Source organism: Melospiza georgiana, chromosome 13 (genome assembly GCF_028018845.1).
Source record: "Melospiza georgiana isolate bMelGeo1 chromosome 13, bMelGeo1.pri, whole genome shotgun sequence".
Lineage (NCBI taxonomy): Eukaryota > Metazoa > Chordata > Aves > Passeriformes > Passerellidae > Melospiza > Melospiza georgiana.
Window position 1 is genome coordinate 17,986,858 of NC_080442.1, and position 27,728 is coordinate 18,014,585.

A 27,728-nucleotide genomic window follows, 5' to 3' on the forward strand; every position below is an offset into this window, starting at 1 on the left:
CAGCAGAGCGCGGAGTTCCACCAAAGCCACAGACACATGTCTCACAGAAGAGATGATTATCCTGATGCTGCCGAGGCTTTGGACAGAATTCCCCTTAGCCCGTGGCACTCACGGCCGTGCCCAGCCACACCTGGGCACCACGGTGAGCAGCACACAGTGCAAAGCACCCAGATTGCTCCTGCTGCGAAATTAGGGGTGCTCAGGTAACAAACACACGGCTCCGAGACCCTGGCTCCTACATTAGCTCAACCAGTCTGAGGCACGGAGCGCTTAGCCCAGGCTGACTCTCCCATCCGAGCTGTTTCACTGCCTGGTTCAGCCTCAGCAGCGGCTGCAGAGAGCCGAGCTGGGTTTTACTCTTTGTTCCCAGATGCCTTTTCTGGGTCTCATTCCCTAGCACAAGCTTTCAGCTTGGCACAGTGCTCTTTACCCAGGGCATTACAGTAGTCCCCAAACTTTATTTCTGTTACCGTCAGGCTGTCAGCTCGCTCCACAAGCAGCGGCCAAGGACCGTTACCAGCGTGGCGCAGCTGCGCCCAAGGCAGAGGCACCGAGGGACGCTCTCTGATGCCCGTGTCACGGACGGTGACCGGCACTGAGCGTCCCCTCGCACCGGCGGGGCTGCCTGACCCTCAGGCAAGGTCACCGGGGCCACCTGCCAGGTGGAGCCGGGCTGAGCCAGACCCTGCGGGAGCGGCAGCGCGGCTCAGGGACCCCTCGCGTCCGTGCCGAGCCGCCCGGGCAGCGGAGCCGCGCTCGGGGCACCGCGGCTGCCGCAGCCCGCCCGGAGAGCGCCCCGGGGCTGGGAGCGAGGAGCGCGGGGGCTGAGGTGCCCCGAGGCTCGCTCGCACCTGCCCCGGGGAAGGGCGAGCGGTCCCCCGGCCATCCCGGCTGTAAGGGCATCCCGGGCCGGGCGGTTTCACCCTGAGGGAACCAGCCGACCGGCCCGAGTCCAGCTGAATGGGAGCGAGGCGAGCCAAGCCCAGCTCGGCTGAATGGGAGCGAACCGAGCCAAGCCCGGCTCAGCTGAACGTGACCGAACCCAGCTGAGACGAGTCGAGCCCACACGAACCGACCCCGAGCCCATCCCAGACCCCAGCCCAAGGCAGCCCACCGGCCCCCCATCCCCGCCGGGCGTCCCCGGCCCCCGCCGCTCACCGGTGCGCGGCCACGGCGCGGCTCCGCAGGTACTTCTGCGCCGTCATGACCCCCACGAAGAGGAAGCTCTGTGCCGGCGGGCCGGGGCGGCGCGGCGGGGCGGCGGCGGCGGCGGCGGGCGGCGGGCGGCAGCCCTGCGGGCGGGCTCGGTGGGGCCGCGCCGCCGCCGCCAGCTCGGAGGCGCGGGGCAGGACGAGGCGCGATGCGAGCACGAAGCCCAGCACCAGCCCCAGCAGGACGCTGAGCCAGGCGCGGCGGCCGCGGCCCGCCATGCCCGCCCGGCCCGCTGCTCACAGCGCCGCCGCCGCCGCCAGCCGCGCCGAGGCGCCCAGCGCCGCCATGGGGGAAGGGGCAGGGACGGGAAGCGGAGGGAGGGGAGCGGGGGGCCGCCCGCCTCCCCGGCCCTGCCCCTCGGCACAGGCGCCGTGTGCGGCCCCGCCCGGCCCTGCCGGAGCCGCCGCCGCGCAGACCCCGGGGCGGCCCCCGCTCCGTGAGGGGCTCCGGGACGCGGCCCTGGGCAGGGGGCTCTGGGAGCACCGCCCTGCAGCCGCACCGCTGCACGGCCCGCCCCGAATCTGCAAGTGTTCCAGGCCAGGTTGGACGGGCTTGGAGCAGCCCGGTCTGTGGGAAGGTGTCCCGGCTGCCCGCGGCACGGAGTGGGATGAGATGAGCGGTACGGGCCCTTCCAACCCAAACCCGTTCTGTGACAGGGACCGGCACCTTAACCAGGCATTCCACACAGGGGATAGGGAACCTGGCCCTATCCCACGCTGGGACCTTGAACTGGCACACCAGAACCTCAGCCCAGCTGCCCAGATCAGGAGGGGCAGAGGCCGAGAGAATGTGGATGCTCAGCTCTGGGGACAGGGAGTGAGACGCTGGACATAACCCCGGGATAGGCGTCCCTGCACCTGCACCAGGCAGAACCGGGAGCCCAGCCCTTCAGACTAGGATGGGAGGACACTGGGGACCGACCCAGGACAGACACCAGGTCGGGTCCCTGCTGCCCAAGGCCCCGCTCTGCCCCGTGGCACAGAGTCCAAGGGGATGCAGACAGTGAGGAGCAGCCTCCAGCCCTGTTTGCCTGGCACTGGTGCATTTGTGCAGCACAGGCTGTGGTAACAGGGAGCCAAGGCACAGGCACTCTGTTTTTTCCCACCTTGCTAATTAAACCAACCAGAAATAGGTCAGTCTGTTTCTATCCACAGGCTATAGTGAGTGCTCAACAGATTGAAGACTTTATTGCATGAAGATTTCTTTTTCCTTTGTCCACACTGACTCTCCATGAGCGTTTCATCTACAGAGCACTTCAGCTTCAAATGCTGCAGCCACAAACCCCTCACATTTCACAGGAAAGAAACCTTCCAGTCTCAACAGAAGAAACTTATCAAGTACTACCCACTGACCTCCTGCTTATCATTGTGGTTTCTTCCATTTCCTGCCCACTTCGGCCCTTCCAATTGCCAGTCTTTTCCATTTTAAATTTTATTTATATCATGATGTCATCCACAATGAGCTGGGAAGAAGAAAGTCTCGGTGTAACAGCAGCAGCCTCTTGAGCAAGAACCATTGCAAAAGAGGATATCACACTACATTAATACTCTACAGTAATAAGCCAAAGAGAGACATCCATGACAGACTTTTTATGATCACAAGTAACTGTCTCGATTCTGGGATTGAGCAGGTAATGACACAATCTGCTTATCTAATGAGCTCAATGAATGTCTTGAAAAAAATGCTTTTGTTTGGGGTTTATTGCTCTTGTGGTGGTGCAATCCTCACTCCGAGGTCAGCACAGATGAACTCGTGATGTCAGAGCACAAATAACACAAGGAAAGTGCCAGCAGGATTTATGGTATTAAACAACAATAAAATTGAATACAAATAGAAACTAGATAAGAAATACAAACAGTGAACAGGAAGGAAGAGAAGGACGTCTCCTTTTGTTTGCCCGTGGATAGAACAGAGATGTATTGAGTTAGATGAGTTTGTGTGAAGAGGAACAGAAGAGCTAAATGGTGAAAGAGAGAGAAAGGAAGAGCAGTCCAGACTGGGATACACACAAGGCAGGTGAGGGGCAGGAACACCATTGCTTGGCAAAGACCAGCTGGACTCTCCTTTCCACTGTAACTCCTTTCTCTTTTCAGGGTTTGCAGTGCTTCACAATTACTTCTAACTACTGGTGCTCTGATCCTTTCCATGAGGTCTGGGGTTATCCTCAGCCTGTGCCACTCTGCACATGTGGATCTTTTATTGCACTTAAAAAAGATTCTTCATTAAACTCTGCTTCTCTCCTCTCCCCACAAGCCTGATCATCAGGTCCTGAAATACACAACACCAAGAGACATTCAAGCTACAAAAAGAGCAAGCCCACTCCTTTCCAAGAGAGGCACATGTGGCAAGTCCATGAGCAGGAATGGGATTACTCTGCCTGCTCCAAATCAGCTGTAAAAATCTCCTGATTCAAGGGAAAGCCACTGTGGCCTATGAATTACAGGAAAAGGCAGAGCTAGCGTGGTTAAAAGGCAATAAAAAGGAGAAAGGTTGGGGCTGGGGCCGAGGAGCTGTCAGTTGGCTTCTTCCCACAAAGAAAAGAAGTTAGTCATCAGAGCTGAGAGCTCCGTGCCACTGCAGCACACATGGAAATGATGAAGCAGAGCAGCTCATTCCCCTGATGGAGCTCTCCTGGGCACGTTCCCACCTCGCTGCACCTCCAGAGCAGTTGTGGTCCTGGAGCTCACCACGTGCAGGGCTGGCCAGAGAATGTTGGGAAGGGGCAGGAGGAGGAAGGGGAGCTGTCCTGGTGCCAGATTTGACCTGCAGAGCAGGCACAGTCAGATTTCACACCCCAGCTCCAAGGCTGAGATGCCCAGCTGGGAAGAGGGGGTGCCACCTGGGAATGCTGCAATGCTCACACAACTCCCACAGCACATCCACATGCCTCCCTTTGTGCCATTTATTGTGCCAAACTCACATTTCAAAGTGTCAGGCAGGCACATGCCCCTTTTACTGCTTCTGCCCCTGTTCTTGCATAGAGCAGCTGCTGGAAAAAGAGGGGGAAAAGCAGATTTAGGGAAAACTTGAAAAGCATGGCTTATTTCTTCCAATGGAATTATAATATTGTTACCTGCCTAGAGTGTATTTTTAATCTGGATGGCAGCAAAAGGTCATACTGCATAATCACATTTAAGTGCCATTCCCTATTAATGCAGCTCTTGGTCTCAATAGCTGTCACTATATATCATGGTTACCATATATTCAAAGACATGATATTTTTCTTTGGTAACAGAGTCTACAAGCATGCAGGCATCTTTATGCAGCATGTTTCCAGTTCCTTGTGGGATGGCTGGAGGAGGAATTGTGAGGGCTCTCCAAAAGGATGCACATGGTGTGTGCTCATCCCCACGCTCCCATCCCACTCCCTCCAGCGAGATTAGCACCCAGCCCAGCCACTGAGAGCCCACTTGACAGGCCCACATGGTTTAGATTCATAATCAGATTAACAAAACAGTAATCCTATTTTTAAACAATGGAAAAACCAAGTCCTCAAGCTGCCTCTGCGAGTATGTGTGCATACAGAATAAATGTCATCCTTTCGGAATAAAGAACCTGAATACCAAATGAAAAAAGTTTCTTCCACATAGGAGACTTAGTCCTGTAGAGGAAAGGAATATCTTGCATTATTACCATTTCTTTTTCACACTGATTTTGATCTCCAGCGAGCCCACTTCCAATACTTGCAAGATTTACCTTCTATGAGACACATTCTTCACCACATTTTAAAATAATAGTTACAGGAGTAAACTACTCCCCAAATGCTCCAGAAACTTTAATTATGAATGTTCCAGTACTCAAACTTATACTTTCAAAACTGCCCAGGCACTGGAAAATGAGCATACTTCATATATTCAATGTAACAGACTCACGGTGGAAAAAATCTCACTGGGCAACCAGCAGCATTTGTCTCTGTCACAATATTTCCAGCCCTGCTGCACTTTCCCGAATGATGCAGAAACTCCTTCCTCAGCTCCAGCACCCACTTTTTTCTTTCTTTCTTTTTTTCCCCTCCCCATCCTATTCTGGTCCTGGCAGGCCCAGTCCCAAGCTGTGCTCGGGTGGGTGACTCAGAAGAGCCCATTCTGCGGGAGCTGTGCCCGTTCTGCTGTGCCCATCCTGCAGAGGCTGTGCATGTTCTGCTGTGCCCGTTCTGCAGGGGCTGTGCCCGTTCTTCAGTGCCCCTTCTGCAGGGGCCGTGCCCATTCTGCCATGCCCGTTTTGTAGGGAGCCGTGCCCGTTCTGCGGGAGCCAAGTCTGTTTCTGCTGTGCCCGTTCTAAAGGAGCTGTGCCCCTTCTTCTGTGCCCATTCTGCAGGAGCTGTGCCTGTTCTGCTGTGCCTGTTCAGTAGGGAGCTGTGCCCATTCTGCTGTGCCCACTCTGTTGTGCCCATTCTGCAGAAACTCTGCCCATTCTACAGGAGCTGTGCCCTTTCTGCCGTGCCCGTTCTTCCGGAGCCATGCCCATTCTGCCGTGTCTGTTCTGCAGGAGCTGTGCCCATTCTGCCGGAGCCATGCCCGTTCTGCTGTGCCCGTTCAGCAGGGAGCCGTGCCCATTCTGCTGTGCCCGTTCTGCCGGAGCCGTGCCCGTTTCTGCTGTGCCCCTTCTGCAGAAACTCTGCCCATTCTACAGGAGCTGTGCCCATTCTGCCGGAGCCATGCCCGTTCTGCTATGTCCATTCTGCGGGAGCTGTGCCCGCTCTGCCAGAGCTGTGCCCCTTCTGCAGAGGCTGTGCCCGTTCTGCCGGAGCCGTGCCCCTTCTGCTGTGCCCGTTCAGCAGGGAGCCGTGCCCGTTCTGCCGTGCCCGTTCTGCCGGATTTTTGCCCGTTCTCGCTCCCAGCCCGGCCCGACATTGCCATCGCCCGGCCCGGCCCCGCAGTGCAGCGCGCTCCCGTTGCCGGCCGGGAGATGCGGGAATGCCGTGGAAAAAACCCCTCTGCTCCCCAGGCAGCTGCTCTGGGCCTGCTGAACCCCCAGGCGTCCCCGGCTGCTGACACCTAAAGCAGTGGCAATTACATTACCTGAGAAATGGAATTCACGGGCAGTGTTGCCCCCTCCCAGTATGTGATAAAGTAAAGCTGTACCATCTGGTTTTTTTTTGTTTTTTCAAAGTGCATCTTTTAGGCCAAGCTGACAGTAACTCCCCATTTTAATGCAGGGTACTAGAACTTAAATGCCAGATATTTCAGGTATCCATTTCCCTCCCATTCTTTTTAAATAAAAATTTTCTTTCCTTCCATTCTCTTTAAATAACATTTTCTAAGTTCTTTTCCCTGCCTCCCTCCACGACTGTTCCTCACAGAACCAGCTCGGAAGCTCAGCTCAGTAACCACCACACAGAAAGAACCTACAGTAGAGGGAGGAGTGCAATTGTAAATTTACCAGTGGAGATGTTGCTCTGTGCTGAAAGTGCTTTTTAGCAGGTGTGCACTTCAAAATAAAATCACAGCAATCAATGCACGAGAACAGCACCTGCCTCCCTGCCAGCGCCTTGCCACAGAAACCTTCAACACAAAATTTGTATTTTCCCCACCAAAGCCGAGCTGAGGGCACCTATTTCACTGAAGACATTGGTTTCTCATTTAAAAAAAAAAAAAAAAAAAAAAGAGGGTTTTGAAGTTGCTGGCTCTGGAGCTGGGAATTTGGGCAGGGTGTGTGTCAGGCTGCCTTGGAAGCTCTCACAAAAATCAGCTCCAGCAGCCGGGCCAGGACACCACCCAGCCAGCAGCCTGTGCCTTTCCTTTGTGGTTGCAGAGCTGCTCCCAAAGCCAAGCTTTCATTCCACACAGGAGGGAGGGAAAAAGAAAAAACCCAAAGCTTCAGCCCATCCAAGTCTAGACCAGCTTTTTTTACAGCTGGAAATTGCATAGTTTCAGTGTTCAGCTATAGCATGGACAGAAATACTCTGAGCCCCACTTGTGGCTAAACTGATCCCTGAAAAGGTGCCACTTTTTAGCCTGTATAGGAGCAAAATTCATCCAGAAGGTGGACCTGATGCTGAGATGTGTGCACATGTGCAGCCAGGCTTGCAAGGACCCAACTGCACGAGCAGGGAGCTGCCTGCTTGAGCAGCAGGCTGAAAGAAGAGCATCAGAGGGGTTTAAATGCAGCCAGGAACAACAGGGCTGCTGGTGAAACGCAAAGGAGACTCTCAGGCTGGATGCCATCCCCCTTCACAGACTCTGGAATGCAAAGTCATCTTCTGGGGAGAGAAATAAGGCACAACCCCCCCCCAAAAAAGCCAATCTGAACACCTGAGCTGAGAATCAGCAGTCTGAGCACAGAGCCACTGCAGAACAGCCCAGCTCCTTGAGTTTTGAGTCTGAAAAGTACAGAGCTGCGTAAAACACAGCAGATGAGATTTGTTAGTTCTGGCATTTCACACCTGCACTCAGATTTTGCAAGGACAGCAGTTCCTTGCAGATATAGGTGCAATTATAATTTTCATTCACATTGATCTCTGATTGAGACACAGATAACTTGAAACACCTGGCAACAGCTCTGCTGACAGATTCCCCCATTGCCCTCACTCCCCCAACTCCCTCTTCTCTTTGTTATTAAAAATTTCCAGCATAAGAAACATATTTTTTAAACACTCAAGTATGCAATATCACTCTTAAAATCTTTTCCTTATTTCACAATGTTTTTTAAAGGCATAAATAAAGCCAAATAATTTTTATGAGTCTGACATCGTGAGTTGTTTTGTTCAGTTTTAACTCCAGTGCTCAGGAACTCCTGATGAATAGCTGAGAGAACTATGCACAAACCAGATCTCATCTGCAATTTAAAGAAAACAAAAACCTCTGCTCCTCCAGCATATAAATCATCTAAAAGCAACAGAAAATACTTAGCTGCACTTCTCAAGCAAGTAACATCTTCAGAAGTTTTTTGTGCCTCTGAACACTTGCTTGATTTTTGGATTTTTTAATACTCAAACCAGATTATTCTTCAGTGGTTAAATAGCATTGTACAGCAGTTAAATAGTTTATTACCCAGCTCCTTCCAGAGAGAGGTATTTCCAGAACATCTGCATGGGTAAAGCAAGAGGCTTCTTGCATAACTGCTCTAGTGGGGGGAAAAAAAAATCTCCTGAAGGCTTTTTAATATGAACTTTCATAATTCAAGTTCTTGGGAATTCATACCAAACCAGGAACAATGGATTCATTAAAAAGTTCACTTTCACCTAATGCTTTCTGCATGCTTCACTCCTGAGCTATAAAGCAGCAAGCAACCACCTTTCCATAATGCCTGTGGTCAGGGGAGAGCTTTCCATTTGAAGTCAGAGGAAAAACCCTTCCCTCTTGTGCAGGTTCTGAGCCAAAAGAAGTTTTATGAACTGAGGTTTGTCCTCCCACCCTGTTCAATAGCTTAGAAGTGTCTGACTAAGAAAAATTCAGGAACTTGAGGATTAAACTAAAAAAAAAATAAATAAATAAATAAAGGAGAAAAAGGGCTTGAAGCTTCCAGAAGTACATACTTCATTTCATTTTCACTTGACATGTCTTATTAAACCTTAGAATTGGGCAAAAAGCCATATCCCTAGTCCTAGCCAGAAGCAAGTCTTGAGACACAGAGAAAGATTAGCATGTGCTCAGTTAAGACCTGCTTATTTATCTTGCAAATGTTTTTACTGAATTAAATAAACCCATCCCTGACCACTTTATCACACAGGGATTTCTGCTTCTTTAAGACAACAACCTCCCCATTTGTTTTTCTGCAGACAACACCTCAGTCTGTTGCCTATTTCCCCAACACGAGGGAGAAGATGTTCCCTAAGGCATTACAACTCAGCCCTCTTTCCTGAGGAAGACTCCTCAGATCTTGAAAATATTCCCCACCTCAGTTTTTTTTTGCCTTCTGAAGGATTAAAACATGAAGTTATACACTGGCCTCTGAATGAATTTCCACAGGAACATCAACAGCCTCACTTCACCTTCCACACACATGACCAAACACTTTGTTGTGTCTAAAACAAAAGGTTCTTGCACTTTCACTTTCATTACCAACTTTAAAACTCTCTAATAACACCCTCCTGCTGCATTTCTAATCAAGAGAAATATCAAAATGCACATAAACAGTGTACTTAAAGTTGATGCTCATATCTATTGGTAAGTACAAGTATCCTGAGTGGAAATACTCAGAAACAAGTGCCCAAACAGCCCTAAGCTCTAAGGAGCCACTGCTCCCTACCCCAATGCCCACAGAGCAGCTCAGGAACAGCAACTGGACACAGGGACACTTGCCCCATGCCAACAGGAATTATTTCACTCCTCTCCAAAGACAACCTGCATTTTATTTGTCTGTTGCATTTTAGAGAGAAAATCGAGGGGATGGGATGCTTGGAAAGTTTGGTTATGATGACCAGTTGTTCTGTCCTCAGGGCTGGACACACACCAAAGGATGAACACCCCACACTCCTTGCACCCCTTCAGTGCCCAGAGCCCCCCTCAGCACACACCAGCCTCAGCTTTGGTGCTGCACCAAGGTCACTTCACCTCCCACCTTGCTTTACACACATTTATTGCACCAGAATAAATGCCTTCTCTAAAAAAGATGCTGCAGAAAACCACGAGATTGTAAATACTAGATTTGTGACGTTTGCAATTATATTTAATAGTGTATTGTTTTTACAAAGCAGTTGAAATAAAAAAAGGAAAAAAGAAAAAAAAAAGGAGTAGCAAGAACCCCCCCGTCTGCTGTCTAGCATCAGTAATCCTCACTGGTTTGTTTACCATTTATAAGGAAAACATCATTCAAGCTGGCTTGTCACAGAGACTCTTCTGCAGTAACTGACCTTTGGTGCAAATCCGTGGCATTTGTCAGATCACCTGTGCTTCTTCTCAAAGTCCCTCTGCCTAAATTCAAGGTGTCTGCCAATGATAAAATCCCTCCCCTCTAAATGACTGTGTTTAGCTGGAAGGTAAATCTGGTAACATGTCTGAGGATGGTAAATATCCTCATCTTACAGAGGTAACGTGAGCATAGACAACTAAATTTGCCAGAAACCCCAGATCTCACAGTCCCAGGTGATTCACCTTGGAGACTACAATCCCTCTCGACAGAAGAGTGAAAATTTACTCATCATGCTGAAATTGCTTCTCTCTTTGCCCTCTCCAAGAGGATCAGCCATTTTTCTGGTTTAGGATCAGCCAATGTGTTACAATTTGGAAACTGTGTACCTCAAACAAACAGAAACCTGTTTTAAGTTAGCAAGGGCACCAAGGCAGCCCCAGAGGAGTGGCTGTGCCAGGCCAGCTGCAGGCAGTGGGACAGGGGGTGGCATGGAGCCTGCTGTGCCAGGGAGGGACACCAGGGATGCTTTAGCCTCATCCTCCCGCGGACGGGCCCCGCCGGCCCGGCCTCCAGGAGCACGTCCCTCCTCCTTCTCCAGACAGGGGGTTGTAGCCTGCAACACACAAGAGAGAGAGACCCACTCTTAATGTTCACCCTCCACAGCCCTTCACCAGCACACAAAAACCAGCAAAAACTCATCTCATAATATCCACACCTTGCTCATACTTCACACTCGCAGCATTTTAGGGAAAATGAAAGCACAGAAAACACCCAGACTTGAGAAGACTTCTTTCTTTAAAAGCCATTGCTAAACACTTGTGGTTTAATTTGATCAATTTGGGTTAAATGCAATTGAAATTAATTACCATTTAATTTTTCTAAGTCTGCGCTAAAGCTGCAGTGCTGCAAGAGCAGCTCTTAGAGTAAACTCTGCGAGAGCCCAACAGTCAGGGACTTAAAACAATCCTTCATTCCAGTCCTGCAAGGAATACTCTGAAGGTCAAAAGGTAAATCCGCTCATTAACACTGCAAAGTATTTTTTTAGAGCATTTGAAAGGCAAACATAGGCAGTAAGGCAAATACCCTTTAGCTGAACATCCTAATGCTGTAACCATGGGAAACTTCATGTCAGGAGAACACACTCAAAGTTACAAGTTGGCAAACATCCTCAATTTGTTCTGCACAAACCTAAGAACCCAAATCCTAGCAGCATTGCTAACCAGGGAGGCTCCAAAGCAACCTGCTCCACTGAAACTCCCAGCACCACCTTCAAATTTGAAATTTGTTTTTCTCATACCAAAGCCAAGTTTTGCTTTCTGGCTTAATTGAGCAGCTGAGCAGCACAGATGGTTCTTTCACTTCATGCTGATCCACCTCAGGAGAAGGTCTGAGACCTCTAATTCTGTAATGGGTTACTTAAGCAAGGACTTTGCTGAGGATTAAACCAGGACAGGTAGCAGCTGGAAGGGTGCCCACAGCCAGCTGCCCTGACCCTGCCTCTCAGCACAGCTGAGCCCTGCACTCCTCATCCCCCAGGGAGGGAAATGTCCCATGACAGAGACACCAAAGGTAGCTGACAGCATCAGACACCACACCCTCATAAGATGAGCCAATCTACTTGATTCCTTCAAATGCCAGGAAAAACACTCAAAGCAGAAATCCCAGCACTGCACTGTTATGGAGGTTTAGTGTGTTTCATCAAGAATCCACAGATTTTGTACTTTTAATCAATTAATTAGCACTGCACCCTAAGGGGGCCTCCTTTTCAGCCTCATTGAGGCTGTCTGGATGATCAGACAGAAAATTGCCACTAAAATACACCCAAATCAGCACCTGCAGGTATGGCAAGGGCTCTTGGGCTGAGAGGAGAGGGAGCAGACTGCCTGCATGGCCACTGAGCCTGGCATGGGCAGTGTGAGGCCATGGAAAGCACTTCATCCACCAAGATGGTGCCAGCAGGTGACTGAGTCTAACATGAGACCTTCTGGTGCTTTGTGAGAGTTGGCAAGAGTTTATACATCCACAGGATTTATATATTCAACAGGTCAGCACTGTGGTGTATGAAAAATAAGGTCACATTTTACATAATGATTTCTTTCATCATCTGAATCTACATAATACAAAGTAAAATACCCTCTTTCTGCATTTAGTCAGTACTACAGGTGCTTTAAAGGCAGAGCAGATACTAAATTACTGAACTTACAGAATAATGGGGGAAGGATCCCAGAACTACTGTAAGAATCTGTAATTCTAAGTGACAAAAATCTCAGTAAATTATACCAAAGCATATTTACAAAAAAAACCTGACACATTCTTTTCCCAAGGAAAAGAACACCCAAAACTTCCTGTCAGCTTTTGCACAAAGGACAGAGCAGACCAGCTGATCAGAGATAAAGAGCTTGTTTGTCAGGAATGTTTTGTTTTTTCCTTGAAAAAAAGTATGTACAGAGCCCATAGATACAGCTGGATAAATGCCCTGTTCCCAGCTCAGAGTGTCTGAAGGATTCCATACTCACCACCTCCTCTCAAGGGCTTTTTGTTTGGTTTCGATTTCGGGACTGCCGAGGCAGAGGCACCAGATTCTGCTTCTTGCTGTTCAGAAAAGCAGAAAGTTACTCAGTAGGAATTTCAGCTCCCTGAATCACAGGAGCACAAGTGTGGCCTGACTGCCATGGCTGTTACCTGATTCAGTTTCAGGTTTCCTTTGTAGCTCTTTCCCTCCTGCATGCTCTCCCACATCGCGATCTTCTGCCGTCGCCGCTCCTCCTCCAGCTACACAACAAACCCAGGACACAATTTAATCTTAGTTAGACCTTAAAACTCAGATTTCAGAGCTAACAGAATCCCCAGAAACAGCTACAACAGTGTATTTATCTGAAGCAGTATCTCTGAGATTATGGAAGAATTTACTCTTTTTATGCAGCCACATCTCTCCTCCTCCTCAGGATGCACTGACTGAGCTTGCAGCTTCTTTTGGCCACCTGATGCTTTAAAAGATTTTGAAGGTAAAACCAAGTGGCAAGTTTAAACCCTGAGTCTATGAAAAGTACTAAGTAAAGAATATTGCAGTAATTTAATGCACCATGTGAGGTTCTACAGAAAAAAGGAGTTTTCTTTTTTTTTTTTTTTTTTTAATGCCAACGTTACTTGAAGCATCAGCTACAAACTGAGGTCTGAGTGTCTGACTGCAAAAGCAAAACCAGAAGAGCTGGGATGATGATCAGAGTTATTACTGTGCTGATCACACCCATTTTCTGCACTGTCCCACTCAGCAATTTGCTACTCCTTGTGATCTCAAGCTGTAATTCAGACCCTTAAACTGCAGCAATGCTAAGCTACATTTCTAATATTTATATTTGCCTTTCAGAGCAGAAAACACACATGTGCCATGGGACAGTTAATTTAAATGCCAGCAAACCCCCTCCAGCCATTCACTGCTCACACAACAAAGCTCCTGCAGGTACAGATTTACCTGTGGAAAATGAACACCAGGCCCACAGTGACCCTGCCCACAATCACAATTTGCTGCTGTCTTTTACAGCAGCAAAGTGCTTGATGAGAAATTGATGAGAAAAAGGAAGAAATGCTCTCTGGTTACCTGTCTTTGCTTTTCTTTGTATTTTTCTGCTTGTGCATTCAATTCCTCTTGCATCCTGAGGCGAGCTGCTGCCAAAGCTTCCTGCCTTCTCACCACCACATCAGGCTCTAGGAAACCAGGAAAGAGTTTGCAAAGCTACTTTAAGTAAATCCTAGATGGTCTCCTCAAAGAATTGCAATAAGGAAAGGCTCACATCACTCCCTGCAGGTGTTTTGCAGAAAATCACAGCTCAAGTTCAGTTTCCAGCTAATCTTTTAAACTAATTTATAATGCTGAATTAAACTTCATCATGTTTTACTGTTTTAAAGCAATTACTTCAACAGGATTTTAATAAGGACACAAGTGTACTTAACCATAAAATTTAAACCTCACACTTCAAGGACACTTCCTTCTATTTCTGAAGGATTTGTTAGATACAAATTAATTCAGAAATATCACTCAGGCTTTGCAGGGACCATTTTTACCCAGAGAACTTCATTTACGCAGAAGGATGAGGCAACCAGCCCACATTCACTCCTACTCCTTCTGGCAAGGGGTCCTGCTGGTGTCAGTGCAGCAGTGATTTAACAGCCTCCATCAGCAGAGAAATCACTTACAAACATGACACACATCTCAAGAGACACCTGCAGGTCTCAGAAAATCCACACTGAGTCACCACTGCTCTTCATGAGTGACCTGTGAAGGTCAAAAGGAAAATTACACCCCCCAAAATAGGCAAATGTTCTCTGTTTTCTCCCAGCAGCTGAAGCATCTCCACAGTTTTTTGCCTCATTCTTTGCTATGATCCAGTGATGAATATGAAAAAGAAATGTCAGTACTTTCAATAATTTCATTTTACAGGCAGTTTGGGCAATCAAACAGCCATTTAATTATCACCACAAAAGAACAGCAGGAGGATAAGAGCACACAAATAAGATTTTACTGAGGGGCCGACGTGCCCAGGGGATCAGTGCCAAGCACTCGTGGTTTGGCAGGTCCAGGAGCACAGGCTGTGCTTTTCAGCAGGATGTGACTGTGTGAGAGCTACAACCTGTGCCACCCTCCCAAGGATAACACAGACTGTCACACCCCAAACGTACACAGTGCTGCCAGAGCAGGAACTGGGAAAGGGTAACTGCAAGGGGTGATGAATATCAATGAAAAGTGAGTGTTTATAGAAGTATTTTCACCAGGATTTAGATCTGGGCGTTTTGGTTAAGTCTAAAAGTTATTTGGTAGCTGGCCACAGGTGCTGCTGTGCTCCATCCCCTCAGCTGCTGCCCGCCGAGGAGCAGATACCCATCCCCGAGCGATGTCCCACTCCTTTATTCCCGAACACGTTACTTTGGGACGCAGCTTTTCCTTCAGAGCCTTTCCAAGCTCTCCCTGGGCCCGGCCTGTCCCGGGGATCTCCGCACTCAGGACCTGGGCGCTCAGAGGAGCCCCGAGCGCCGCTCCCACCCAGCCCCTGCCCCGGCCGGGCCCGCGGCACCGACCCCGCCCCGCACTCACCCTCGGCCGCCTCCGCCGCTCCGGGCCGGCCGCCGGGCCGCGCCGCCAGCCCGCGGGACACCTTCTGCACGAGCAGGTACACGGCGACGGCGGCCAGCAGCAGGTACCAGCCATAGCCGGACAGCGCCGAGCCCACTGCCGGGGGACAGGCCGGGGCTGAGCACGGGGCCCGCCTCGGGGCTCCGCGCCCCGGCCCCGCCGCGCCCCGCGCTCCCCCCCGGCCCGCGGCCCCTCACCCGTGTGCTGCAGCGCCTCCAGCCCGCCCCGGCCCAGCGCCGGCCCGGGCCCGGCTGCGGCGCCGCCGTCCCCGAGATCCATCGCCCGCCGCCGCCGCCTCACGTCCGGGCCCGCCCCGCTCCGCCAATCACCGCCCCGTCCGCCGCCGCCTCACGTCCGGGCCCGCCCGGATCCGCCAATCACCGCCCGGTCCGCTGCCGCCTCACATCCGGGCCCGCCCCGCTCCACCAATCACCGCCCTGTCCGCCGGCGCCCGGAAGCGCCGCCAGGACGCGCCGCGCCGCCACTGGCGGAGTGCCCAGCGCGACGTTTAGCTGCGCCAGCCAATGAGAGAAGGGGGCAGGCGCAAAGCAGCCAATCAGGGCGCGCCGAAACGCCTCCCGCCCCGCCCCGTCCCGCCCGGGAAGCGGACGCGGCACCCCCGGGAGAAAAAGGGACCGTTCGTTTATTGGACAGCGAAATGCGCGAGCACGGGGGCGGCGGGCGCCGCCGGGGGCACCGGCACGGCCCGGCACGGGAAAGGGGTCCTGGGGGCGCCGGGGCGCGGCACGGCCCCGGCTACGATCCGTTTGGCACTGTGTCCTCCTCCATTTCTTCTTCGCCGTCCTCCGATGGGCCTGAAAGGACACGTCAGAGTTTTAGAGCAGCTGCTGAAGGCGTTGCTGTTCCTTTTCCCACCCCTCTGCAGAAAAGTAGTAACGGGAACGTTTAAAAACTCTACAGAAAGGAAAATCAGGTAGCCCCGATGTACAGGAAAGAGGTGCTATGGCCGGCCTGCAGCTGAGCTCCATCTCTGCAGAGCTCCCAGACTCACTGCTGAGGCACTGATGCTCAGCAGAGGTCAAGAGAGACTCTGTGATTCATCTCATTTTGTTAAATTGATGCCTCAGGTTTTAGCTTTTATCTTTTTCACATTCTGTGCTGCGTTAGTGTGCAGTTCTGAGCTTCATTTTAGGGGATGGTGAGCTCTGTGCTCAGGGGACACAAAACAATTCCTGCTCCAGCTGGGCACCAAGCACAAATGACCCAAATCTCAGCCCAGGAGCACAAACCCCGTGGGCTGGAGAGAGAAAAACAAGCAGGGTGGGACTGCCTGGGCTCAAGCTGGGATGGGACAATGAACTGCAAGGGGCAAATGGAGCAGAGCTGATCCCAGGGACAGAGCCCGTGCCCGGCCGTGCATTTTGGGGCCATTTTGGTTCATCTTGGGTGCAGCCCTGGCTGGGCTCTGGTGCTGCCCAAGGTGGATCCATTGAGGCCTCTTAATCAATCCCTGCTTTATTGTTTAGCTCTGTCCAGCCTCTGTTCTAGGTCAGCCTTCACAAAGCACAAAATAGCTGGGATGAATTTTGAAGTCATCCAGTGCAGCAAAGCCCCTTGTTGGGCACCTGGCTCTGCAGGGAGTGCAGGGACAGCCCAGAGCCGCCCCAAGGCCAGGCTGTCACAGGCAGGATGTGCTGCACAGGTGACAGACTCACTCTGTGCCCAGCCAGCTGCCCACACAGAGCACATGCAATGAGGAGTGAGGAGGGCAGGCTGTGTTTGAGGAGCAGGAGCAGAAGCAGACAGACAGTGACCTGGTTTGCGCTCCCGGCCCGGGATCTGGCCCGCCTGCAGCAGCCCCTTCAGCCGCTCCACCTCCGCCAGGGTCGAGGCGTTGGCGATGGCAGTCTGCAAAGAGAGCCCAGTCAGTGCCCACGGCCTGGCACTCCCACAGCAGCACACAGCACGGGCTGCCACCAGCTAAGGGACACTCAACACACAGGAAACTGCCACTGAATTCTGCTTCTACAAAATTCTACAAGTGGCAAAGCATTACTGCCCCCCTCCCTTGGAAGAACTCTTAAGTTCAGGTTGACATTTCATTGAAGTTTTCAAAATACAGATAGGTCAGAAGAAAACTTACAGGAAAAGAATTTAAACCACAGCCAGGACATGCTGATCTATTTGTCTGAACAGCACAAAGGAAACTTTTGTTCAATTTGGATCCATGACAGCTTTTCTCATGACATATTTACCTTAATTGCCTCCACATCCCCTGGGGAAGGCCCAGTTTTCTTTTTGTCTGTTGGCAGGCCAGCCCCTGGATTGAAGCTTCAAAAGGAACAAAAAAAAAAGACCTGTTACACTTTTTGAAGAGTAGCTGCTTCTCTTAAATTGAAATGCTTCCAAACTAGGTTTGAAAGCATTTCATTCCATCAAGTGTAGTATCTTATCTTTGTTAACAAACTGATACAGTGAAGAATTGCCTCCTTCAGAAACACCAGCATCTTGTCCTCACTGTCCCATTCCCCCCCCTTTCATCTGCTCAGAGGCAGAACTTAACTTTATTCATCAGGCAGTTGGCAAAAGCTCTTCAATTTGGATGTTGTTGAACACTCAGCTGCTCTGCTGCCATGACAAAAGCAGGGTGGATAAATAAAGAGTAACAGAAAATGGGGTTTCTGTTCCCATGTGTCAGATGTGGTATTACAGCAGCCTAAAGTAAAGCCCACATTAAACTGGAATTCATCTCAGCAGCCAAAAGGAAAAGGTTATCTGCTGCTGCTTTAAGGAGATCACCTGACCTGAATCCCTTTCCACTCACAAACCTGAGCTCAAATCTGTTATAGGTTTAAATGCTGAATAAGGTCAAGACATTTTTCTATTTAACCATGAATTTGGAAACATTGTGATCTGAATTCTTATTACCAAATATGTTGATCAAAACATATGATGTACCACTGAACAATTAAACTAAATAAACATGTACTGTAACAGCTTCATTAAAGATCTTCATTTGTATTTCTTCTCCTAACTACAGCAGATTTTGCCGTTTATTCCCAAAATAAATATATAATTATTTATTTTGGGAAATAAAAGAATTTGGCAAAACAAAACCAATCATTTAGGAGAAAAATCCCACCAACCACAAATCAAATAATGACCACCTCTCTGCAGTTAAATAACAAAAACAAAATTAGGCTTTCCTGTTTGTTGCCCTCAGTGAATCCACCCTGACCAAGTTAACTCTTTCAGAAACACTTCTGAGATGTGTTCACCACCATCCAAAACTCGGGGTGCTTGGACAAGGCACTTGTGGCTCCCCAAGCTTTTGAGGCATCCTGGCAGCAGCTGCTATTTCAGTTTTCTGCCTGACACTGCACACAAAGGAAGTGGTGTTTCTGAAGGAGGCTGCCAGTGGAAATTTGTTTGTTTTATCTTACGTTTTTGCTCTCCTGGCAATATCCTTTGCAAGCTGTGCACCCCGTTTGCCCTTGAACATTTTCTCTGCCTCCTGTCGCTCCTACAGCGATACCACACACACACACAGAGTTAATTTGAGAACATCACAGTTTGCAAAGCTTCTGTCTTGGCCAAGAAAGACACTTTGGCTCATCCTCATCAGTGAAATTGGTACATGGAGACCAGATGTAAGAACAAGCAGATAAATATTGCCCAAATATTCAGAGAATTATCAACTTTGTGTTCTTAGAATTAAGAGTTCTTTCCCACACTCATCCCCCACCCAGTGGTGTTTCTTTCTCTAGAGCTGAGTCCTACCAACACCAGAGGGACAGGAAAGAGTAACACTCAACAAAGGCACTGGAACTTAATTAGACATAATTGAACAGATTATATCCTTAACAGAATGAAACCATGAAAGAAAACAATGAGAGTGTTGTAGAGCCACTTACAGTTTCAATAAAATTTACAACTGTGGCAACAAGGTCACTGTTAGTGGTGAATTTTCAAGAATGAAAAAAAAACCCAAAAAACCAAAACTGCTAACAAAAAACAAAAACAAAACACCCCAAACCAAACAAACAAAAACCAAACAAAACCCAAAGCTAACCAACCAAACAAATAAAAAACCTAACCCCCCCCAAAAAAAGCCCAATTAAAAAAAAAATTAAAAAACCCCAAACACCTAAATCAAAAGCAAGCAGACTTACTTTGAGCTTCACTTTTTGAAAATCCAGCACTCTGACCTGGGGAACTTTATGAATTAGATATAATCTGTAATGTTTCTTATTTGTTACAGGATTCCTTAGAACGCTGTGAAGTAAATAAAGGTTACAAAATATTTTAAAATGCATTTGCATTGAAATATGTTAATATACTTGAAATGCATTCATGAACTTCCTGCTGTAACAGGGAACAAATAACACCATGAAAAAAGCCTAGTGACAGTGCTTTGATATTATGGAAACTATAATAAAAACTTGCACTTTAGCAATTCAGTAGATTTAACTGAAGGATGACATAAAGAACAACTTCAAAATAATCATAATACTCCCCCAAAAAAGTAACTGAAACATCACTTTTCTCTCTGATCAACTGAAAATCACAGGACAAATTGTGTTTCTTTCTGTCCCTCACACCAAATGTAACATTACTGAAAAGTCCTTGTTTACATGTTTTTTTAATTATTTTTTATCAACAGATTAAACCTTTTGGGTTTAGGTTTTTGAAGGATAAGCTCACTTCAGCACTTGTGCAGTGGTTTATAGAGCTGTTAGATCTCATTATCCCAACAGTGATATAAAGCCTCAGACATTACTTACCAGATGCTCATGAAGAGTAGAGCATACACTGTTTATCAATTCAATTTTTAGACACAAAGGATCTGTCACAGCTCATAAAAAGCAGAGCATTCCAGACCAAAGCAAAGGGCCACGCCAGCAGCAGAGCTCAAACACCAGAGAAAGAGCAGCTTTTCTTTTTGGGGTTACATACCTCAGGTAAGTCAAGGATTTAATAGTTGATAATGGATCCAGTTCACCCTGGGTAGAGGGAGCACAGCAAGAAATTTTAAACCTCTTTAGCAAAAAAATCAAATATTTGAAAACAAAGTTCCTGAACTCATATCTATTTTAGAGATTAATTAAATTACTGCAATTATTTTAATAGGAAAACCACTAAGCTTTGTGACTGCTGTTGCAAATCATGTTCATTAAAGGATGTACACAATTAACTACTGCCAAAACTGTAGGATATTACTCTAAAGGGAAAGAACCAACTATTACCAAAGGGTATGGCAGTGCTCTCAGGAAAATGGTTAATTACAGGGATGAAAACCACAAAATTTCAGCTTGCTTAGCTTTATCCTGCATGACAGCTTACCAGTTCTGCAATGTTGTTGTTGGTGAGAATGAGCTCTGTGAGGCTGGGCAGAGCCTGCTCCAGGTTCTCCCCAATCCGACTGAGGAACAACAAAAACAAAGGGTTCATTTAGGGCAGGAATTAGCAATGCTGGAAATACACACAGAAACAAAGTAACACAGAGGATCTCCCTGTGAACAACCCAGTGTGACACTGGCACAGGTTTGGGTGAGCATCCAAAACACTTTTCTAATAAAGCTGGCAATAAATCACAGCAAATATTCGGTGCAATATGATACTTAAATCTTATAATCTATTATAATCTATTCCCTTGCAGGTATTCATTTCTTCATGTCTTTATGGAGCTGATTACTGAAATCCAAAGATGTGGCCAGACCCCAAACTCTGCATCTCACTGTCCTGGCTGAGACACAAACACTGAATCAGGAAGGAAACCGAGAGAGCCCACAGAGTGCCCAGTACTGATTTCACTACCTGAAACAAACACTCCTGCCCCTGCCCAGCACTGAAAGGCACACACCCCTCTCTCCCCAGAGCCCTTTCCTCTGCCCACGGGGCCAAGCAGAGCCCTCACCAAATCCTGTTGTTGTTCATCAGGAGCGTTTTCAGCCTCCGCAGCAGCGGGAACCCGTCCAGCTTGCGGATCTCGTTGTCAGAGAAATCGATGGCATCAAACTGGTCCAGAGTGGCCCCCAGGTTCTCAATGACTGGGATTTTATAGCCTGGGGAGAGAGTGCAGGGCAGGGGTTAGATGTGCCCACAGAGCAGAGCAGAACAGAGTGTGTGGGAGCTCTGTTCTGGGCTGGGGATGCTGATAAGGCTCAGACAAAACACCCCGGGATCCACTCTGCTCCACACAGCTCCCAGACCAAACTCTCCCCCTCAAACCCAGCAGCTCTCACGGCTTTTGGAATCCTCCTTCCTCCCCCTCAGCAAAACATCAGCTCCCAGCCGGGACGTGTCCTCCAAACCAAACCAACCTTTCTAGCACATCCCCCGTGCTGAGGCACATCCACCCCCACACCACAGCACATTCCTCCCAGTTTCCCCTTCTTGATGATTGGCACGAGATGATCTTTAGGTTCCTTCCATCCTAAACGGTTCTACCACTCTGTGATTCACCCCTCACATCCCCCGCAGGTTCCGAAGCCACTGGAGTCTCTTTAATCGCTCTTCATCCACAGCCTCCGGTCACTGCAGCCCCTCCAACAACCTCCCGGTCCTGCTTGGGCACCTCCGGCCACTGCAGGCGCCGGGCCCCATTGGGAGATCCATCCCGGACCCTCCAAACCCATCACAGCCTCTCCTCCGGGACCCCACACAGTCCCACCGCCCGGCCCCATCACTGACCACCCACACCCACACACACACATCCCCACAGCCCTCAGCCCGCCGCCCTCGCCCGCCCCTTGCCGGCACAGCCCCTCTCGCCCCGCGGGGCCCGCGCACCGCGCAGGTCGAGCTCCCGGTCTCGGACGGCGTTGGTGTACTGTGCCGCCTGCTCGATCAGCTCCGCCGTGAGCTTCACCATCGCGACACACGGCGACAACCGGCGACACACCGGGACACACGGACACAGCGGGACACACACACGGCCTCACACCGGACACACACACACGGCCTCACACCGGGACACACACACGGCCTCACACCGGACACACACACCGCCTCACACCGGACACACACACCGCCTCACACCGCGCCAGGCCGCGCCGCGCCGCCGCAGGACACCGCGCCGAGCGCCGAGCCCGCGCAGGCCGCGCAGCCGAGCGCCGAGACAGCGAGCGGCAGAGACAGCCCCTCCCCGCCCCGTCCCTGCGTTCCCCCGTCAGGGGCTGATACAGCCCGAACACCCCGTCCCTGCATTCCCCTTCTCTTGAGGGACTGATACAGCCCCAACACCCCATCCCTGCATTCCCTTCTCCTCAGGGGCTGATACAGCCCGAACACCCCGTCCTTGCATTCCCCTTCTCCTCAGGGACTGATACAGCCCCAACACCCCATCCCTGCATTCCCTTCTCCTCAGGGACTGATACAGCCCCAACACCCCATCCCTGCATTCCCCTTCTCCTGAGGGACTGATACAGCCCCAACACCCCATCCCTGCATTCCCTTCTCCTCAGGGACTGATACAGCCCCAACACCCCATCCCTGCATTCCCTTCTCCTCAGGGACTGATACAGCCCCAACACCCTATCCCTGCATTCCCCTTCTCCTGAGGGACTGATACAGCCCCAACACCCCATCCCTGCATTCCCTTCTCCTCAGGGACTGATACAGCCCCAACACCCCATCCCTGCATTTTCCTTCTCCTCAGTGCCAATACAACCCCGAGCACCCCATCCCTGCGTTCCCCTTCACCTCAGGGCCAGCTCCCAGCCCCGGCCTGAGCCATGGCTCACAAGCCCAGGAGAGAATTGGCCTTGCTGTCAGCACAGGTGCCCCCAGAGGTTCCCTCCCACCTTGTGGTGCTTCCAGGCACAGATTTATCTGCAGAAATGCGGGCAGAGCAGGAACACGCTTCACGCCATGGCTGGTGCTCCCCTTCAGACAGAACCGTGCTCGAGCACTTGCTGGTGGGCTGGGCACCTTCAGCTCTCGGTGCTTTCCATCCATCCATCCATCCATCCATCCATCCATCCATCCATCCATCCATCCATCCATCCATCCATCCATCCCAGCAGCAGCTCAGCCTTTGCTCCTGGACATTGTGTTGCCCATAAGCGCCTTCCCCCTGCAGCTTTTGGGGCAGTTTCTCTGTCATTTCCATGTGCATTCCTGGGCTGAGGTGCTGTGATGGGCTGGGAATACCCCACAGGCTGCAGCACCACACCCACCTTTATCTGTGAGACAAAACGTGCTTGCACATGTCACAACGTCCCCCTAACCAGCTTTGGGAATTTGGGGAGCAGCAAGGAAGGGCTGGGAGGAGCGCTGGGGGAGCTGAGGTGGCTCTGGCCGCTGTGTCTGGCCAGGAGCTCCTTGCTCTGGGGCCGGGGCACTGCCTTGCCCCACTGGGAGGGCTCAGCTGAAGGGTGAGACACGCTGCAGGTGACTGGACTGAAAGTGACACCCCCAAACCCCTAAAATGTGCTGAATGTCACCATTGCTTCTTGGGAAATCCTTCCCAGCTTTCAAGGCCCACAGAGCAGGATGAGGAAGGATGATTTCTGTCTGCGCTGCTATCGAGGGAAGGATGATTTTTGTGAGCCATGACATTTCTGTGAACCCAGAGGGTGTGATAGCAGGCTAAACAGTGCTGCCACGCTTGGCACTGCTCAGGGATGGCTCGTGCTTCTCTTTTGGGAGCTTCTCAGGGCACCAACCCGGGCACGACGCCCACCTGTCCCCAGGCCTGCGGCATCAGAGCTGGCCCTGCCAGGGATCAGCTGGGCTCAGGCAGCTCCTGTGCTCCCTGCTGGGAAAACTCCCTCACCAAAGCCCTATGGGAGAGCACAGTCAGGTTTTTATAACAGCTGTATTTGTTTTATAACATAGGAGGGAGCAAGAACAAGAGGGAGCTGTCACAAGGAAAAACCCAAGAATTAGCAGTGCTGTCGTACGTGACTCAGGCATCATGCAGCCTTAAAGACAACAGAACCTTTAGTCATTTCAGGCAGTTCCTACAAGGAGACTCTTCCCAGCCTCCTGGAAAGCAGGTCCTGCCTCTGACAAGGCCAAATAAAGCATGGACCTGTCTCCCTTAGCACAATGCATCTGTTTGCCTCAGCTCTGCAGCCACAATGGGATTGTAATTGCGAGCAGATGGATTCTGGGTCTCAGACGCTGCACACAAGCTCTCCACAGTCCTTTCTTTGCAATGGAAACTCAAAGCAATGATTTTTAAGATCTGTGCTCCCCACCTGCCAACTGCACAATGGCAGATGGCCGTGGCTGCAGCCCCACGGCCAAACTGCAAACGAGGAGTCAGGCTGTGCTAAGATTTTCCAGAAAACAGCTATTATAGATTTGGCTTTGGTGCCAAGAGACAACAGAGAAATGAGCTTTAATAAATTGCCTAAATATGCATTTATCTGGAAGACACAGCCACTTTGATCCTTTGAGCATACCAGTCAGACTTTAATAGCTCCAAGCAAGTATTGCAACAGCTTGGAGAAATAATCTGAATTTTATTACTTTACAAGAATGATTTCTGAGAGAAACGCTGGAAGCTGATGTTGTTGCATGAATTCAATGTGCAGAATTTGTTTTTCTTTCCCTGGCAGGCTGGAAGGCAGCAGAAAGCAGGATAGAACTGGGACTGCTGGGGACTGGTCATCTTAAATTGCATTGCCTTCCCCAGTGTGTATTTTAAGTTATGTCAAGATGTAAGAGTAAGCATTTTCCTTTCTTTGTAGCATTTCAGTACATCTAAATATACCAGGGAGCAGTATTTAGAGGCAGGCTGCTGTGAGCCAGAGAACTGGAAGGCTGGCACAGTACCCCTGATCCACAGCTCCTGTTTTCTCCCTAACACAGCAGGAGAAATGAAGTTTGGTATTTTCCAAGCAAAGGGGCAGAAGCCAGGAGTGTGTCACCCCAGTTCTGACCTCTGGTTTGGCCTGAGACTGAAAGGGAAATCCTGCAGCAAAAGAAATTGCTGTATGTGATTAATTCACATTTATCATCTGATAAATGTGAAAACCAACAAAATGCAGGAGCCCAGAGCTGCACATCTCTGAGAAAGCATCCTCCCTTGTGGGAGGGCTCCATTCTTTTCTTTTTTCCCCACTTAAAAAACTCAGTTCCAGATATCCAGGCACTACCCTGGGCACTTGGCCCATGGTTGTTGCAAAACCAACACAACAAACAAAGGATTCCACAGCTGCCTCCATGCCCAGCCACACCAGCAGCTCCTCTCCTTCCCAGACAGCCAACAGGGAACAGTGGCCCCGTGCTGGGAACTGCACTGGGGAACTGCTCAGGATGTTCCTTGTATGAGTGGGAAAGGAGAACAAGCCCTTCTGCCAGCTCATCCAGGATGCCCCACACTGGAGAATTCACCCACCCGTGCCCCAGCACAGCCCCAAACCCCAGTGAGATGGCCCTGGCTGCACCAGCCCAGCCTGGCACAGGGCAGGTATTCGGGATTTGAGTTTCTCCTGGAGGTAAAGACCTTTACAACAACAATAGTGAGGTTTTTGCAGATACAGCTCATCTGTTCCTGAGCATTTGTCCCACAGGTGCTCTGAGCTGAGCAGGAGCTCCAGCCAGGGGAGCTGCTTTGTCCAGCAAAGTAAGGACTTGCAGTGCCTCCAGCCAGGGCTGCATGAATTTGGAAAAAGCACAGATTCATTTGTCAGGAGAGATCAATAGTTTATTAACTTAAAGATCAGTTCACCAAAGCTCCATCTTTCCTTGGATTTGGTCCAGGCAGGTGAGGGCTGGAGACAGTGTGGCTTTCCCCTCCTCACCTGGCTGAGGTGAGCTCTTGTGGGCAAGCCCAGGCAGGGCAGGTGTCGTTGCAGCCGAAACCAAGCAGGGATTATCCCAGCTCCCTGTGGAACTGGTGACAATTCATACTGGGAAGTTCACTGGAGAAAGGTTTAACTCATTAAAACTATTAACAATGAAAATCAGAACATGCAGCGTAGGAAAGAGTGTTTACATGTGTCTGGTGCAAAGAGTGGCTTTGCAGGGTCAAAGAGGAGAAAAGGAGAAGGAATAAGACACAAAAAGATACCCCACTCCCATATAAAAAATAGTCCACAGAGAAAAAAAACAAGGATTGTATAAGTTATTTTTTAAAAATCTGTAAAACAACATAGCCAAGGATATTTTAAACACAATTATATAAACACCACAACTTACTATTAAGAGAGAGCATGAAAAGGTTTGTTTTGGGGAAGGGTTTTGTAGAATTAAGTTTCCTGGCTGGATCCCTGGAATGTATCATTTGGGAAATAGATGCCCAAGAAAAATCACTGCCATGAACAGGAGGATTTTGTCTGAGAGAGAGGGGTGTACCCAGCGAAACAGGGGGAGGATCGTGACGCAAAATGCCAAGAAAGATTAATTGGGACAACATCTCGTTTAGAGGAAGGATTTACCTTGTTCCAGAACTGACTTGATCAGCAATGTACAAGCAGTTCCAGGAGGGAAATACATTTTGTGGTAAGGCTGGTCCGTGTGGACAAACCCCCCAAAACCCTACGACTCCTTGTAGGCACACACACGGGTTTTGCCTGGCTGCAGTCACCTGCAGGGCAGAGCCCTGCTGGGCTGGCACACCTGCAGAGCCACAAGGGGCAGCTCTGGCTTTGGTCCTCAAATCTCCAGTTATTGCCACGGCCAGAGGGAAGCGGTGAGCGACGGAATCCGAACAGGAGAGCCGGAGTGGGCCATGCCCTGCTCCAGAGCCACCTGGTTCATCGTTTACCTATGTACAGAGCACGGCGCTGGCACTGCAGGGTTACATCAGCTGCACCTGGCACGAGAGGGCACCAGAAACGAGCCAGGAGCGGCTCTGTCCTCGCAGGTGTGTCAAGTCCTGCCTCCCTCTGGCGAGGGCTCCGCCGGCCGCTCGGGGCGGGCGGATCAGTAGGGTTCCTGCGAAGAACCAAGTGTGTGTACATGGATCATGCATTGGTCCCTGCTCACCAGGAGTGTTTGAGAGTGTTAATATCACCACTTGTCTGCTGCTTCCAGGCCTTGATCACTCAGGGTACGCTCCAATCTCTGCTTAACATATTGCTATAGAAACGCGCCGACAGTGATATTAAAGCTATCAAACTTACGAGCGAATGCTTGACAGCACCATGTAAACTCTCCCAAAGCTGAAAAAATAAACTTTTGTCCTAAACATTTGGCAAAACTGGGCTGGCAGTCAGTGGAAGTCCTGGATGGATGCAGCCGCTGAACTTTACCCGGCCATAAGACACGTCTGACAGCAGAACTGCACAAACAGCTTCTTTTCACAGAGCTTGTTTGATTTCACCATCTCACAGAAAGTCTTGTCAGCTGGGAGGCCGGGGTGAGGAACAAGAGAAAATGAGAGCAGATTAACATTTTAAATAAACAAACACTGCATGTAACAGGCACAGCAACTGTGCCAGTGTTGGGGGAGACAGAATTGAAAAGAAGTCGCTTTTTAAGGGCATCTTTCACATGGTTTTAATGAAAGAATAAAGGAGCTTTGCAGTGAGTGGGAGAATTAGCCCCAAGACTAAACTATAACGAAATACAAGTGCTTGGATGTGTTTGAGCAACAGGCAGATATCCAGAAGCAATGCCAGGTGAGCCACCTGCCCCCCACAGCCGGAACCCAGCCCATTGCAGCCATGCCCCAGCA

The 27,728-nt window shown here is 50.0% G+C and overlaps 4 protein-coding genes across 4 annotated transcripts in view; all 4 read right to left on the reverse strand.

Moving 5' to 3' along the window:
- CHSY1 (chondroitin sulfate synthase 1) overlaps positions 1 to 1,430 on the reverse strand; it is a 74,960-nt gene extending 73,530 nt beyond the window's left edge. Inside the window, exon 1 of the mRNA XM_058033718.1 lies at positions 1,159 to 1,430. Coding sequence (XP_057889701.1) covers positions 1,159 to 1,430 — 272 coding nt within the window. The remainder of the gene's footprint in view (positions 1 to 1,158) is intronic.
- Positions 1,431 to 9,800: 8,370 nt separating this feature from the next.
- SELENOS (selenoprotein S) lies at positions 9,801 to 15,412 on the reverse strand. The gene is made up of 6 exons (XM_058033365.1): positions 15,331 to 15,412; positions 15,095 to 15,229; positions 13,604 to 13,710; positions 12,688 to 12,777; positions 12,522 to 12,597; positions 9,801 to 10,618 (listed from the first exon to the last, which is right to left on the reverse strand). The coding sequence occupies exons 1-6, from the start codon at positions 15,410 to 15,412 to the stop codon at positions 10,539 to 10,541; spliced, it is 570 nt and encodes a 189-aa protein (XP_057889348.1). The 3' UTR covers positions 9,801 to 10,538.
- A 346-nt stretch (positions 15,413 to 15,758) lies between these two features.
- On the reverse strand, positions 15,759 to 22,148 carry SNRPA1 (small nuclear ribonucleoprotein polypeptide A'). The gene is made up of 9 exons (XM_058033400.1): positions 21,887 to 22,148; positions 21,012 to 21,159; positions 20,438 to 20,516; positions 20,051 to 20,097; positions 19,267 to 19,369; positions 18,538 to 18,617; positions 17,350 to 17,425; positions 16,909 to 17,002; positions 15,759 to 15,948 (listed from the first exon to the last, which is right to left on the reverse strand). Exons 1-9 carry the CDS (start codon positions 21,966 to 21,968, stop codon positions 15,890 to 15,892), a joined length of 768 nt encoding a protein of 255 aa, XP_057889383.1. The 5' UTR covers positions 21,969 to 22,148; the 3' UTR covers positions 15,759 to 15,889.
- Positions 22,149 to 25,738: 3,590 nt separating this feature from the next.
- The window catches only part of PCSK6 (proprotein convertase subtilisin/kexin type 6), a 49,495-nt gene continuing 47,505 nt past the window's right edge, over positions 25,739 to 27,728 (reverse strand). The window contains exon 22 of the mRNA XM_058033649.1: positions 25,739 to 27,397. Within this exon, the coding sequence (XP_057889632.1) occupies positions 27,300 to 27,397 (98 nt within the window). The 3' untranslated portion in view covers positions 25,739 to 27,299. The remainder of the gene's footprint in view (positions 27,398 to 27,728) is intronic.

What these genes read in the sequence shown, in the direction of transcription:
- SELENOS (XM_058033365.1), bottom strand. Translation starts at nt 15,412, where the DNA reads ATGGATCTCGGGGACGGCGGCGCCGCAGCCGGGCCCGGGCCGGCGCTG. An exon ending in GGAGGCGCTGCAGCACACGG is followed by an intron (nt 15,230 to 15,330) that starts GTGAGGGGCCGC and finishes GTCCCCCGGCAG; the next exon opens with TGGGCTCGGCGCTGTCCGGC. An exon ending in AGCGGCGGAGGCGGCCGAGG is followed by an intron (nt 13,711 to 15,094) that starts GTGAGTGCGGGG and finishes CTGGTTTCCTAG; the next exon opens with AGCCTGATGTGGTGGTGAGA.
- SNRPA1 (XM_058033400.1), bottom strand. Translation starts at nt 21,968, where the DNA reads ATGGTGAAGCTCACGGCGGAGCTGATCGAGCAGGCGGCACAGTACACC. An exon ending in ATGAACAACAACAGGATTTG is followed by an intron (nt 20,517 to 21,011) that starts GTGAGGGCTCTG and finishes GTTGTTCCTCAG; the next exon opens with TCGGATTGGGGAGAACCTGG. An exon ending in AAATCCTTGACTTACCTGAG is followed by an intron (nt 19,370 to 20,050) that starts GTATGTAACCCC and finishes TTTACTTCACAG; the next exon opens with CGTTCTAAGGAATCCTGTAA.